This window comes from Colius striatus, chromosome 20 (genome assembly GCF_028858725.1).
Source record: "Colius striatus isolate bColStr4 chromosome 20, bColStr4.1.hap1, whole genome shotgun sequence".
NCBI classification, from domain to species: Eukaryota; Metazoa; Chordata; class Aves; order Coliiformes; family Coliidae; genus Colius; species Colius striatus.
The window spans coordinates 3,550,348-3,564,691 of record NC_084778.1 but is presented as its reverse complement, the minus strand read 5'-3'; the positions used below and the strand labels follow the sequence as shown (position 1 = coordinate 3,564,691).

Below are 14,344 nucleotides of genomic sequence, written 5' to 3'. Positions count from 1 at the left end.
GCGCGGGGGGGCAGTCCCGGGATTGGGAGGCGCCGCGCTCGGAGCGTTACGGCGCGGGGGGGCAGTCCCGGGATTGGGAGGCGCCGCGCTCGGAGCGTTACGGCGCGGGGGGGCAGTCCCGGGATTGGGAGGCGCCGCGCTCGGAGCGTTACGGCGCGGGGGGGGCAGTCCCGGGATTGGGAGGCGCCGCGCTCGGAGCGTTACGGCGCGGGGGGGGCAGTCCCGGGATTGGGAGGCGCCGCGCTCGGAGCGTTACGGCGCGGGGGGGCAGTCCCGGGATTGGGAGGCGCCGCGCTCGGAGCGTTACGGCGGGGGGGGGCAGTCCCGGGATTGGCGGGCGCCGCGCTCGGAGCGTTACGGCGCGGCCGTGCCCGCAGCGCGGAGCTGTCCGCGGTGCTGCCCGCCGCCGGCCATGGGCTCGCCGCCGCCCGCCCTGCTGCTGCCGCTCCTCGCCGCGCTCCTCCGCGCACCGGCTCACGGTAAGCACCGACACCCTCCCCCCCGCGACCCCACACTCCCCGCTCCATCCCGGTCGTCAGCCTTTCCTCCCTCCCCACCCCACCCCCAACCTCCGTTCCCGGTGGCGGTAGCCTCAGCCTCGCTCCGTCGCCGCCAAACTTTGCCAACTTCCGCTGGTCCCCGGTGCGGCGGGAGCTGTTCCCACGGTGAGGCGGGAATTTGCCCCGTTCCCCCCCGGTCTCTGCCCACCCGCACCGCCCGGTGGCGCGGGGAGCGGGAGCTGCCGGGGGCGCGCGGAGCGGTTTGCAGCCGGGCTGGTGCAACGCCGCCCCCGGCGGGCTCCGCCGGCAGCCCCTCTGCCGGTATCACCGGCGATGGGGGGGGATGCACCGCGGCACCGAGGGCTTGGCAGGCACGGCACCGCCCGGCCGGATCCGCACCCCCAGCCACAGAGCCCTTTGAGTCATCCCCCAGCCGGTTACATCCCTCCGTGTGGTCCCCTTTGTGGGGCTTGGGGACATTGGAGGCTGGGGCTGCCCTCACTCCACCTCGCTTGGGATGATCCCTCTGACTCTGGAGAGGGTGTAGGGGAAATACAGGGATGGTGGGTGTTGGTCTTTGCCAAGGAGAGCAGCCAACACCCAGCTCAGCTCCTTGGCTCTCCCATCCATGGGGTATGGGCTGCCTTGAAGCCTTGCAGCTCTGCTGCCCTCCCAAAAAGCACTGAGGACCTGCCGGGGCTTGGGGAGGACCCGCTGGGGCTTGGCTTGACTGCAGCCGTGCTGATGGTGGGCAGCATGCGTGGGGTGGGGGTCTGTCCCCGTTGGCCCTGGTGGGCTGCGGGCAGGGGGCCGCAGGCTGCCGATGCGGCTCAGCCGAGCTGCAGGCAGCCGCCGTGCAGGGAGTTACATAAACTCCCCATCTGGCAGCCGAGCCCAGGCGGGGAAGGGCATTGTGGCCCTGTGCCTGATGCTATTCCCATCTCGCTTTGCCACCCGGGACTGCTGCCACAGCCCTTCTGCTTGGGAAGGTGGGGTGGGGGGTGGATGGGGACCCTCTGCAGGGCAGTAAGTGGGGCAAGGCCATGGCACCCCCACCTCCTGCCCTGCCAGGAGGACAGTGAGGCTGGAGGGAGGGTCTGTGTCCCAGGCCCTCTCCTGGGAGCAGGGCCCTGGGCAGGGCATGCTTCCCCCAAGGGAGGTTGGTGCTTACTGTGACAGTTTAATGATTTCTAATGAGTAATTACCTCTAGTCAGTCCCCTAATTTCTGAATATCAATAAAGTTAATTAAACTCTGCATGTAGCATTTCCCAGAGTGTTAGAGGTGGGGATGCCTTGGGAGGTGCCAAGATCATCCCCAGGCTGGGAGTCACAGTGTCCTGTCCACCCTGTAACCTCCAGTATGCCATCAGTGCTGGGAGCTGCCCGTGGGGCTCGCCCTCTTGCTCCCTGTTCCCCATCAGTCAGGGCTCCTAGCCCAGCACCCCCATTTCCATGAGCTGATGTTACGGTGGCCTTGACCTGGCAGTGGCTGCTGCATGGTGGGGATGTGCCATGGGATGGTCTGTGGGGCAAGGGGATGGGGGTCTTGTACTCCTCACCCAGGCTGAGAGGATTGGACATACACCCTGGGCTGTGGCAATGCAGGGTCTCATCTGCCTCTCTCCTGCCACCCTACATGGTGACCTGCAGGCCTGTCCCAGCTCTGGGGTAGCACCAGCCCCTAGTGCCTATGGGAGTTTGCCCCAGTAGAAGGCAGGGTCTGGGCCCCACAGTGCTGCTGCAGCCAGGGACTACAATGCCTGGCATGGCTTCATCCACCTTGTCCCACTGCACCCCTTCTCCAAAACACCAGGCCTGGGGTTTCTTTGGGAGTCATCTTCCCCAGACCGAAGGGAGCTCATTGTAATTTGGGGTCCTGGCAGTGTGGAGTACTGGGAAGCAGCGTGGGTCATGGTGGGGGCACAGGGCCTGGCTGTGCCCCATGAGATGTGCTGCACCATCCAGCATCAGCCGGATGTACCGTGCCCGGGGAGATGTTGCATCTGGGGGCCGTGACGTCCCTGGAGACGTGGGTGCTGGCTGGGATTTTGGTGCGAGGAAGGGACCAGAGAAGGAAGCAGGCGTCTGCTACAGTAATTAACAGCGTGTGTGCTCATCCCCTGTGTGCCTCAGAGGAGTTCATCACCGCCACGCTGCCGTGCTGCCAGGCCAGGATTATCTGGATAATGCTCTTAAGCTGGAGGGCGGGAGGGCAGGGCTGCCCCACGGGGATGCAGGCTGGGCCAGCCGCCCCCACCGTGCCCCTGGGAGCCTGGTCACCACAGGACCAGCTGCAGGTTAGCAGCGGTGGGGACAAATTTGGCACAGGATGCTGCTCTGGGCAGGGCTGGCAGCCCCAGGCTTCATGCAGCCACCAGGCAGAGCTGGAGCGGTGGGAATGTGGGGGGGGAAATGGGGTGCAAAGGCAGTCAAGGGCACAGCAAGGGCACCCCCAGGCATGGTGCAGAGTGGTGGGGGCACGTTCCTGTATCACCAGTGGGACCCCCAGACTGGCAGGGGGCTCACCAGGGCTGTGGCTCCCCTGTGCTGACGTGGGGGCTGGGGCTGACCCCGGGCTGCTGGCCCCCCGTGAGCCAGGCAGGCCCCGGGGGAGGTGGATGAAGTTGTGTCTCCGGCGGCTCGGGCGGCAGAGGATAATTTCGCCTCCAATCAATTCTTTAAATGCGCACAATTGAAAGATTGCCTTTGAAAGCTGCCTATAACCAGGGAGGTAATGGATTCCCTCCAGTCACAGGCAGCAGCTCGGGAGCGGCAGCATCCTCTCCTCCGGCTGCCGGGGAGGCAGGACCAGCACCTCTGCCACCGTGGGAATCCTTGGGCAGGCAAACCTGGGACCCATCAGAGGCAGAGCCTGGCTCCCCGCTAGCCCATGCCAGGCTGAGCCTCAGGACTGCTCTGAGGGTCCCAGGGGAGAGGGATGTGCTTGATGCTGATGCCCACGGGAGAGGCAGCAGGAGCCATCCCACGTGCTCACCCTGCCTCTGGGGGTTATTACATCTATAATTTAAATGCAGTAACAAGCTGTGCTGAAGGGATCAAATATTAATCAGCCGCGAGAGCGCCGCTGTGACCCTGCAAAAATGGAGAGAAGTGTTTGAAATGCCAGAGCAGTCAGTGCTGGGTGATGCACAGGGTGATACCTAGGCAGGGTGGGCTCTGGGGGTTGACAGCAAAGGGGGAGATGTGGCTGGAGCATCAGCCCTTGGTGGTTTCCAGGACTGGATGAGGGGATCCTACACAAAGAGCAAGGCCAGGGCAGGGTGGAGGGTCTGCTGGTGGGGAGATGCTCACGTTGAATTCCCAGGGGGGTAGGAGGTGGGCAAGGGAGGCAGTTGGGATGCTGGCTCTGGCGGGTGCAGGCAGTGCTGCTCCATGCTTCCCGCCTGCTGGGAGGGAATGATGTCTGCAGGGAAGATGACATGGCTGAGCAGCCCAACACAGAGCCCGACAGGCAGCTCTCGCTCGCCTCCCACAACCAGATTTCAATTACTGGAGGGCGGAGGAAAGGGGAGGTGGGAGGGCAGCATGGCTCTGCTCTCCCTGCCTGCCTCCAGCCCCACGATGGACAGGCACCCCAGCACCCAGGAGTGCCCTGCAGGCTGGGTGTCCCCACAGCCATCCTGGGTGTGCCAGGAGGGTGAGTTGTGCTGGCTCCTTGGAGACCCTGGAGCTGGCACAGAGCCCTGGGGTGGGCCAGCACCCATGAGAGTGGCACAGAGTGAGCGCTGCCCACAGTGGATGCTCTGTCATAGGGGATCCTGATGCAGGAGGGCTGGTGGGGCTGATTGAGGTTCTGCCAGCACAGGGAAGGAGGTGGGGACATGGCACCGCGTGGCTCCAGTGCTTGGGTCCGAAATAGCAGCAGACGTGCAATTTATCACCGCCAGCACCCAGGGAAATTGCTGCACAAACGCATTATCTCCACAGGGAGAGCGGGGAAGGGGGATTACACCGGCTGTGGGTGGTGAGGAGGGGATGGGGGCAGGCAGGGAGGGAGGAAAGCCCCAGGGATTGGCACCCCAGTGCCTGCCGGGCTCTGCCCTCGTGCCCAGCCGGTGTTTGGTGTGTCAGCCGGTGCTTGGCCACCGCGATGCTCCAGGGAACCAGTTGCGGCGACATGTGACATGTGTCAGCGGGTAAATGACTGTTCAATTCAAGGAGAATCGCAAAACATACAAGGTCAAACGCTTCCCCGCCAGCGCTGCCATGAATATTAAAGGAAGGGCTGCCGTGGCAGGCGCTGGGGCTGGCAGCCACGCTTGCCCATGGTGGCACTGGGGCATCCCCAGGCTGTTTCGGCAGCCCCATGTTGGCCGTGGGCACCTGGGCTGGCTGGTGGTGCCAGGGTGGAGGATGCCACAGCAAAGCAGGATGTGTGCTGGCTGGTGCTGATGGGGTGCTGCTGGGTTGGCTGCGTGGTGGTGGTGTCGGTTGGGTGGTGTGAGGAGCTGCCTCAACCCACCTGCTTCTATCTGCACCCTCACACTGTGGGCACCTGCCTGTTCTCACCCCCCCTGCTCCCTGCACCCGTCTGTCTGCACCCACCCAGCCCTGCATGTGCTCCCACACCACCCACCCGTGCCTGCTGCGCCCTGGTGCTGTCTGCACCCACCCTCACCCCCTGCCTGCTCCTGCCCACGGGGCCTTCTCACACACAGGTGGGCAGGAGGGTCTCACCTTTCCTTGCTGAGGGTCTCCATCCCCCACGGTCACCAGGGCAGGGGCCAGAGATGGGCATCTGGCATCATTCGGGCACGTTCCCAGCTGTGGGGGCTGGGGGTGGTTGGGGAGCGTGGTGCTGGCTCCCTGACAGCTCATTCATCACAGCTCCCGGCCCCGACCGCGGGGGCAAAGCCAGATTGGATTTTAAATTGGAAAATAAACCTGGACTCCTGCGAGCCCCAACCCCTGCCCCCTCCCTGCTGCCCTCCCCTCCTGCCCGCCCAGCCCCTTCCCGCACGTGGGGAAACTGAGGCAAGCGGTGCCCCGGGGCCGTGATGATGCTCCCGGGGCCGTGATGCTCCCGGGGCCGCGATGATGCTCCCGGGGCCGTGATGCTCCCGGGGCCGCGATGATGCTCCCGGGGCCGTGATGCTCCCGGGGCCGCGATGATGCTCCCGGGGCCGTGATGATGCTCCCGGGACCCTGCCCCGTCCCCTCCCCCGGGGCGGGCGCTGCGCGGTCGCTCTCCCGGCAGGAGCCATCGATCCGTGTTCCCGGGCGGCCGCCTGCCGCCGCATTTATTTATTTGCGACAGCCGGTGGAATTGATTCCCGACGGGGGGGAGCAGGGAGGGAGGGGGGGTGCATGCCCAGCGCAGCCAGATTAGTCTCCTGCCTCTCCTCAGCTCCTGGCTGCTGTTAATAGACTGCTGCCCGGCAAAGCCGATGTGAGGGATTAGGACCCCGGCCCGGCTGTGCCACGCTTGCCCAGGGAACCTGGAGGGCATCTAGCTAGTGAGGACTTGTTGGCCTCTTTGCAAGGGTCTGCACCCACCCTGAGCCCTGGAGGGGTCCTTGCTGGGTGCCAGCGCCCGGAGGGGTCGTGCAGGGTAGCAGGGTCCTGTGTCACCAGTCCCTGGTCACTTTGGGGATGTGGCAGGGAGACAGCTGTGGCATGGTCACTGGAGATAAGCTGCTTAGAGACATCTGTGGAGGTGGAAGCTCTAATCCTGCAGTGCCCGAGGGTCATGAGTGGCAACATCTGGGCAGCTGCTGCATTCCCACAGTGCCCCCAAGCATCCTGCATCCCCCAAGGGCCAAGACTATCCCCAGTCTCAAGCATCCCTCTGTGCCAGGAGCATTCCATGGTACCCAGAGCATCATCCAGTGCCAGGAATGTCTCATGGTACGCAGAGTATCTCCCAGTGCTGGGAGCATCCTGTGGTACCCAGAGCATCCCTTGTTGCCAGGAGCATCGCATGGTACCCAGAACACCACACATAGCCTGAGACAGCACCTGGTGCCTTGGCAGTACCCAGCCCAAGGTGCCAGAACACCTAGATGGGACCTGCTGTAGCAGCTTTGCTGTGGGGTCCACCCTCACCCAGCAGTCCCAATAGGGACCACCATGCTCCCCATTACCCTGGGCAGCTGAAGTGCCACAGGCAGAGGGTCAGAGTGGGTGTATCTGCCTCAGCCTTCACTGCGTGGGGCAGCTGTGGCAGCACAAGCCCCATCCCCAAGCACTAATCTGCTGTTAAATCAAGAAGAGATTTTGGCGCCCTTCAGTATAAACTCATTAACTTTTATGTTCTAGTAAATGGATCCTATTAAAAAATAATTCTGGCCTTGCTGGGGGCAAGTGAACGCTTCAGAGCTGCTGCAACCGGGTGCTCCCCTCCCCACATGCTGTGCCCAGGGCGTTACCACCATCCCAGGGTGAGGGCAGGGGAGGTGCAGGAGGGGTGGCAGAGTAGTAGGGCTGCTTCCCAACACTCACCAGCTCCCCCCCACACAGCTCACCCAAGCTAATGTCTCTTAATAGTCCCTTAAAAGTGGCAGTTGCAGAGTAATTAATCTTCTCAGGGCCCTGCCCTGCTCTGGATCAGTGTAATTAGCCAGTAATTGGCAGTATCGTGTCATCAGCGCCTGTGCACAGCGGCTGCTGGACGTGCCCACACGCTCCCGTGGCCTCACGTCCTGCACCACACCATGGAGGGGTGCTGGATGCTGCCCTGGCATCCCCCTGCTGTGGCACAGCGAGGCTGGGGGGCGGACTGCACCCCCCAAGAGAGGGGATTGGCAGGGAGAGATGCTGGGTGGCTCATTAAAGTCTGGTGCCGGGGGGTTGTCTAAAGGTACATGCTGGGAATTTGCATTGAGGGGCTGTGATGGGGGGGGTCCCTGTGGCTTTGGGTAGGGAGTGGGCAGTGCTGGAAGGGAGAGGGTCTCCAGACAGATTGGCATTGCCTGAGGGTGACCTGTCAGGTCTATGAGTGGAGAGAAGCTGAGCTCTCACTGGCCCATTGCATGGGTGGCCTGGAGCAAGGTGCCAGTGTTCAAGCTCCAGGGGCATCCCTGGTGCAGCCGCTCCTGGCAGACATGGCAACCAGCAGCGTGTCTGTGCCAAAGTGACACGGGGTCCCAGGGGACCCTCAGCACAGGATGGCCACCTCTGCAGAGAGGGACAAGCTGGGAGCAGGGCCACCCCATCCGAGGACTGTTGTCACCAGAGTTGGGTGGGCTCTCCTTAACGTGGTACAAGCTGCAGCTGTGTGTTAATTAGTCAGGGCTTAATTGCTAGGGTTGCATCCAGTGAAGGCTTTGCTGGGGTGAGACAGGGCAAGCCCTCACTGCATGTGGCACTGCATTGCCATCCCTGTTCTGGTGCAGTATTGGTGTGCAGGGAAGCACTCACCCTCGGGGCAGCACTGGCCCGTGGTGAAGAGTTGGTCCCTGGTGCAGCATCAGTCCCCGGTGTAGCACAGGTCTGTGGCACTGTACCAGCATCACTCCTTGATGTGGTATCAGCCCCTGGTGCTGCATCCATCCCTGGCACAGCATCAGCCCACATGAAAGAGTTGGTCCCAGGTGCCACATTGGGCACAGCACTGGTCTGTGATGAAGCATCAGTCCCTGGTGCTTCACTGGTCTAGAATGAGGTGTTAGTCCCCAGTGCAGCATCAGTCTAGGATGCAGCATTGGTCCAAGGGTCTCTCCCCAGCACTCCATGCTCTCTCACCAGGCTTCAATGGGCTGGAGAGGAAAGCTGGGGAGCCCGCTGAAGCCGAGGAGGAGCCGACGGCGCTGCCCACGCCAGCGGAGCGGGAGGCAGAGGCTCGCTTCGTGAGCACGGCGCCCACGCTGAAGCTCCTCAACCACCACCCGCTGCTGGAGGACCTGCTGCACGAAGCCTTCCTGAAGAAGGATTACCTGGGCCAGGCACCTTTCCTGCCCGCTGGCCCTGGTCCCATCCTGCCTGCCAGTGCCCTCCAGCCGGCCCCTGGACCTCCAGCCCCCAAGCCCCCGCCGCACACCCCTGCCCTGCCCAGGGCTGCCTTCCCCACTGACCCGCTGACCACACCAGCAGGGCGCCCAGGGCCTTGGGGAGAGGCGTGGGGTGCGGTGCTGGGTGCTGATTCCTCGTGGTCCCCCCCTGGGGTGACGGAGTTAGGCACCACGACCCCCAGCCAGACACCTGCCACCCCCAGCACATCCCTAGGACCCCGTGCCGGGACCACTACAGTCACTGGGGATGAGGAGGGGACCACCACCACTTCCATCATCACCACCACCACTGTTACCACACTGCAGGGGCCAGGTGAGTGCTGGGGAGGGAGTTGGGGGGAGCTGAGGTGAAACGTGACTGAGTTGAGGTCTCCTCTGTCACCAGCCCCCTGCAACCAGACGCTGGCGGGCCCCGAGGGCTGGCTGGTGTCCCCAGAGCCAACCACTGTCCCCTACGATGGCAGCCTGGATTGTACCTACACCATCTCTGTCTACCCTGGCTACGGCGTGGAGCTCAAGGTGAGCTGAGGTCTGTGGGTGGGATGGGGTGCCAAGTGCCCATGGGAAAGTGTGGCTGCTCCCCTGTTCCATGCCATGGCTGTGTGGCCATGCACAGTGCAGCAAACAGGCATTCCTGTCCCTGGCCCCGCAGCCCCGTGCCAGGAGAGCCGGCTCAGGGCATCTCCTGCCCTTGGGGCAGAGATGAAAGCACGTGGGCTGGTGGCTGGCACCCACCATGGAAGAATCTGTGTAGGATCTAATCACCAAAACACTGATGGAGATGGTGTGAGTGACGCGATCCATGGTGCAGAGCCAGGAAAAGCCAGTTCCCTCCTGCCAGGAGCAGAGGCTGGTGTCAGCTCCCACGGTGCTGCAACCACGTGCAGCTCCCATCAGTGGCACGTGGCTGTGCTTCCCCGTCTCTGCCCCGCCACGCTCACAGAAAGCCATCGGTGAGCCCAAGGCAGCAGCTCCATGGTCAGCCCCGGCTCCTGCAGCTCGCACAGCAGCACTCTCCAGGGCTGCCGCTCCTCACCAGGCAGCGCTGCTTAATTAACATCATTAATAGCAAATTGCTGTGGTGGGAGGACTGGAGCACACGCCTGGCTGTGCCGCGGTGCTCCGGCAGAGCCGGCGGCTGGGCCTGGCCACTGTTTGCACCGCAGGATGATTTATGGTGCTGCTAACTGTGTTTGAAAGGTGCTGCCCTGCACAGACAAGCTCCAGTGCGTTATTGGCCACGGGCAAACTGCCCAAGGACCGAGTGCTGGGGTGATGCCAGGTCGGTGATGCCTGGCTGTCCCCTGCAGGTGCAGAACATCAGCCTTGTAGACGGGGAGATGCTGACGGTGGAGAGCACGGGGGGCCTGGAGCCCACCCTCCTGGCCAACGAGTCCTTCCTGCTGCGGGGCCAGGTCATCCGCAGCCCTGCCAACCTCCTCACCCTGCGCTTCCAGAGCCCCCGGCCCTCCAACCCCGGCTCCTACCGCTTCCACTACCAAGGTACAGGGCAGTGCCCACCGAGAGCACAGACCCTCCCACGCTCTCCAGGGGCTCCCCTGCTGTCGGTGCTAGTTCAGGGTGTGCCAGTTAATCTGTGGGTTAAGCAGGCACTAACCAGGGGAAGAACACTAATGGAGAGCTAATTGGCGTGAGCAATTAAGAGCTCGTTTAGCATTATTTCTGGCAGCCATAGGCACTCTGTCACCCAGCCCTGCAGTACCCACGTCCTCGCCAGGGGCTTGGGAGGTGGGTACTGGGTGAGGGGTGGGCTGGGGTCCTGATAACTCTGCTGCCTGCTCCCAGCCTACCTGCTGAGCTGCCCCTTCCCGGCACGGCCGGCTTTTGGGGAGGTCTCTGTCAGCAGCCTGCACCCCGGTGGGGACGCCCGATTCCGCTGTGCCACCGGCTACCAGCTGCAGGGTGCCCGCCGGCTCACCTGCCGCAATGCCACCCGGCCCTTCTGGAGCGCCCGCGAGCCCCTCTGCCTCGGTAAGCACCGGCACCAAGGGGACGTGGCACGGCCAGCACGGCATAGCCGGCCACCCATGGTCCTTCTCCCCCAGCGGCGTGTGGTGGCGTGGTCCGGAACGCCACGGTGGGACGCGTCATCTCGCCCGGCTTCCCGGGGAACTACAGCAACAACCTGACGTGCCACTGGCTGCTGGAGGCACCCGCCGGCCACCGCCTGCACCTCCACTTCGAGAAGGTCTCGCTGGCAGAGGATGACGACAGGTTTGGCCCCGGGGCAAGGGGTGAATGGGGGAAGGGGTACCCCGCGTGCCATTGGCCAGGGCTGATGTGGCACCCTGGCCCTGCTGTGCCTCGGAAGGCTCATCATCCGCAACGGCAACAACGTGGAGGCCCCGCCAGTGTATGACTCCTACGAGGTGGAGTATCTGCCCATCGAGGGGCTGCTCAGCACTGGGCGCCACTTCTTCGTGGAGCTCACCACCGACAGCAGTGGGGCTGCTGCGGGCATGGCACTGCGCTACGAGGGTACGGAGCTGGCGCTTGGGGGGGCACCCGGGCACCCCTGCACCCACCTGGCTCCCGCACACCTTCACCCCTGTGCCTGCAGCCTTTGAGCAGGGGCATTGCTACGAGCCCTTTGTCAAGTACGGGAACTTCACGGCCAGCGACCCCCGGTACCCCGTGGGCACCACGGTGGAGTTCAGCTGCGACCCCGGCTACACGCTGGAGCAGGGCTCCACCATCATCGAGTGTGTGGACCCCAGCGACCCGCAGTGGAACGAGACGGAGCCGGCATGCCGCGGTGGGTGCCGGGGCTGGGGGACTGGAGCCAGGGGTTCAGTGGGTGCTGGAGTTAGGGGGTGCCAGAGATGGGGATGGGCCATGGTGGGTGCTGGAGTCAAGGGGGATGGTGGGTGCTGCAGCTGGGGGCTGTGGTGGGTGCTGTGGTGGGTGCCCCCGCGGCGATGCCGAGCCCAGCGTGTGCCCTCAGCGGTGTGCAGCGGGGAGCTCACAGACACAGCTGGCGTGGTGCTGTCGCCCAACTGGCCAGAGGCGTATGGCAAGGGCCAGGATTGCATCTGGGGGCTGCACGTGGAGGAGGACAAACGCATCATGCTGGACGTCCGTGTGTGAGTGCCGGGATGGCTGCAGAACGGGGATGGGGAGATGGGGAGAGCCCTGTGCCCCCTGCCCTCACGGACCCACCATCCCAGGCTGCGGCTGGGCACGGGGGACATGCTGACTTTTTACGATGGGGACGACCTGACGGCACGTATCCTGGGCCAGTACACGGGTGCCCGCGGCCGCTTCAAGCTCTATGCCTCCACCGCTGATGTCACCGTCCAGTTCCAGTCTGACCCCGGGGCTGGTGCCTTTGCCTATCAGCAAGGCTTTGTCATCCACTTCTCCGGTGAGCCCGATGGTGGGATGATGTCCCCCATGTCCCTGGTGTCCCCACCATCCCACTCACCCTGCTGTCCCCACAGAGGTTCCCCGTAACGACACCTGCCCTGAGCTGCCAGACATTGCCAACGGCTGGAAGACATCCTCGCAGCCAGAGCTGCTCCATGGCACCGTGGTCACCTACCATTGCTACCCTGGCTTCCAGCTGTCTGGCACCGATCTCCTGATGTGCCACTGGGACCTCACGTGGAGCGGTGACCTGCCGTCCTGCGAGCGGGGTGAGTGACACCCCACGGTGTCCCCCTGCCCCGTGGCGCATCCCCGGCAGCCGCTGTCACCGCTGGTCCCTCCCGCCCACAGTGACCACCTGCCGGGACCCCGGCGACGCCGAGCACAGCCGCAGGGTGGTCTCCAGCCCTAAATTCCCAGTGGGAGCCACCGTGCAGTACGTCTGTGACAAGGGCTATGTGCTGGCGGGTGCTGGGACCCTCACCTGCCACGACCGTGCCGCTGGGGGGCCCAAGTGGAGCGATCGTCTCCCCAAGTGCATCCGTGAGTCAGGTACCCCCTCCCCAGGCACGGCCCCTGAACCATGGGCATGTGCTGATGTCACCGTGCCCCTATCCCACAGCGGAGACGTACGAGCCTTGCCACAACCCCGGCGTGCCGGCGGGCGGGCGGCAGAGCCCCGAGCGGCGGCTGTACCCGGCGGGAGCCACCTTACGCTTCTCCTGCACTGCTGGCCGGGCGCTGCTGGGCGAGAGCAGCTTGCACTGCCTTCCCGGGCACCCCTCGCGCTGGAGCAGCTCACCTCCCATCTGCAAGGCTGGTGAGAGGACCCTTCCCCACCCTTGGCACCCACTAGCACTGCTCGGCACCCTGCTGCACGACGCTGATGTTGGCTTTTTCCTTCTGCCCCCTCCAGCCTCCTACGATGAGTTTTACAGCAACCGCAATCTGGACGGTAAGGGCAAGGGTTTGCCAGGGCACCCAGGGGTGCAGCCAATCTAGGGGGCACCCTGGGTAAGCCCCGACTCTCCCTGGCAGCCGTGGCCAAGGCGGTGCCCTCAGGGACAGCGTTGGAGGGCACCAACATTGCCATCGCCGTCTTCCTGCCCGTGCTGGTGGTGGCCCTGCTCATTGGGGGCATTTACCTCTACTTCTCCAAGTGAGTGTCTGGGTGGTCCCTGTCACCTCAAAGGGTTCCCCCGGAGCCTCTGCTACCTGCCCCAGCTGCCCTCTCCCCACAGGCTGCAGGGGAAGCCGGCCCTGCAGCTGCCCCTCGCCGGCTCCCACCCCTACGACCACATCACTGTGGAGTCGGCTTTTGACAACCCCACCTACGAGACAGGAGTAAGTAACTGGCCCCCATGCACCCCTGGCCAGAGCTGGGCACCCCAGGGACCCCGCATCCTGTGGGCCATGTGTGCCAGGGGCTGCATGCGCAGTGGGAGAGGTTTGGGATGGGGTCATGCATTCCAGGGACAAAGCATTAGATAGGATATCCATCTGGGGACTACACATGGGATATCCATATTTGGGATGGGACATCCATAGGCAATATGCATCAGCTGGGCCAACCATCCAAGGACCATGCAGAGAACGGGACCTGCATCCCCAGCATGGCCTGTGGTCTGGGACCATCTAGGGGACCCCCTTGGGCCTTACGGGGTGGGATATGCCCTGTCCCAGTCCCAGTCCCCTCCCTGTCGCATTGCCAAGTGTCCAACCCCTCGCAGTCTGTTTTCTTTTCAGGAGACGAGGGAGTATGAGGTGTCCATCTAGGCATGGGCAGCGTGGACCTGGGCACCGTAGCCACCCCTCTTGGGTTCCCTCGCGCCCGCTGGCCCCGGCACGGGCCCAGCACACCTCTCCCAAGGAGACTCAAGCTGAGCACTCAGTGGGACCAGCCCGGGCGCTGGCCACCCCCCCTGCCACCCCCAACCCACCTGGACCCCCGTGGGGTCTGCCTGAGCCCCACTGTCACCCGACCTCCTGTCCCGGGCTCACAGGGTGCTGAGCCAGTGAGGGTCCCCGGGTCCCATCCTTCCCCTCAGCCCCCACAGAGGCACAGTAGCCCCCTAGCCCCCAGGATGGAAGGGGGAACTGGGCAGGGACCCCCCAGGTCAGGGCAGGGCTCCCCGGGGCAGCAGTGAGGAGGGGGCAGCGGGACACCCTGCAGAGCCCCGGGGATGCGAGGTGCCTGGGTGGCCATGGGGGTCCCCCCACCCTTCCCCTCCCCCCAGCACATGGCCTGCCTTCTCCCCAGCACCCCCATGCCTCCCACTGCCACCACGCAGGGACGTGTCCCCCCTCCCCGGCTCCGAGCATGCTGCGTGTCCCCGGCCCCCCGCTTGCTTCGCCCTCCCCGGCGTGTCCCCCCACCCCTCCCCGCATTCCCGGCACCGCAGCAGGGCCGGAGCCGGGCCGCTTGCCGGGGTGACGGGGTGGGTAGGGGGCCACCGGCCGTGACTGTGCCCGCCCCAGCCACGACT

General features: G+C 64.5%; 1 protein-coding gene across 1 annotated transcript; it reads left to right on the top strand.

The window, feature by feature from the left end:
- Positions 1-412: 412 nt before the first annotated feature.
- Positions 413-13,662, top strand: SEZ6 (seizure related 6 homolog). The gene is made up of 17 exons (XM_062012326.1): positions 413-479; positions 8,209-8,784; positions 8,857-8,990; positions 9,782-9,974; positions 10,278-10,463; positions 10,538-10,706; positions 10,804-10,970; positions 11,053-11,247; positions 11,437-11,575; positions 11,660-11,856; positions 11,933-12,127; positions 12,210-12,401; positions 12,481-12,678; positions 12,775-12,813; positions 12,897-13,017; positions 13,100-13,202; positions 13,589-13,662. The coding sequence occupies exons 1-17, from the start codon at positions 413-415 to the stop codon at positions 13,619-13,621; spliced, it is 2,904 nt and encodes a 967-aa protein (XP_061868310.1). The 3' UTR covers positions 13,622-13,662.
- Positions 13,663-14,344: the final 682 nt, after the last annotated feature.

Bases quoted from the DNA above. Each gene is read 5' to 3' on its own strand.
- SEZ6 (XM_062012326.1), top strand. From the start codon at position 413: ATGGGCTCGCCGCCGCCCGCCCTGCTGCTGCCGCTCCTCGCCGCGCTC. The intron at 480-8,208 runs GTAAGCACCGAC...CTCTCTCACCAG, and splicing joins CCTCCGCGCACCGGCTCACG to GCTTCAATGGGCTGGAGAGG. The intron at 12,679-12,774 runs GTGAGAGGACCC...TGCCCCCTCCAG, and splicing joins ACCTCCCATCTGCAAGGCTG to CCTCCTACGATGAGTTTTAC.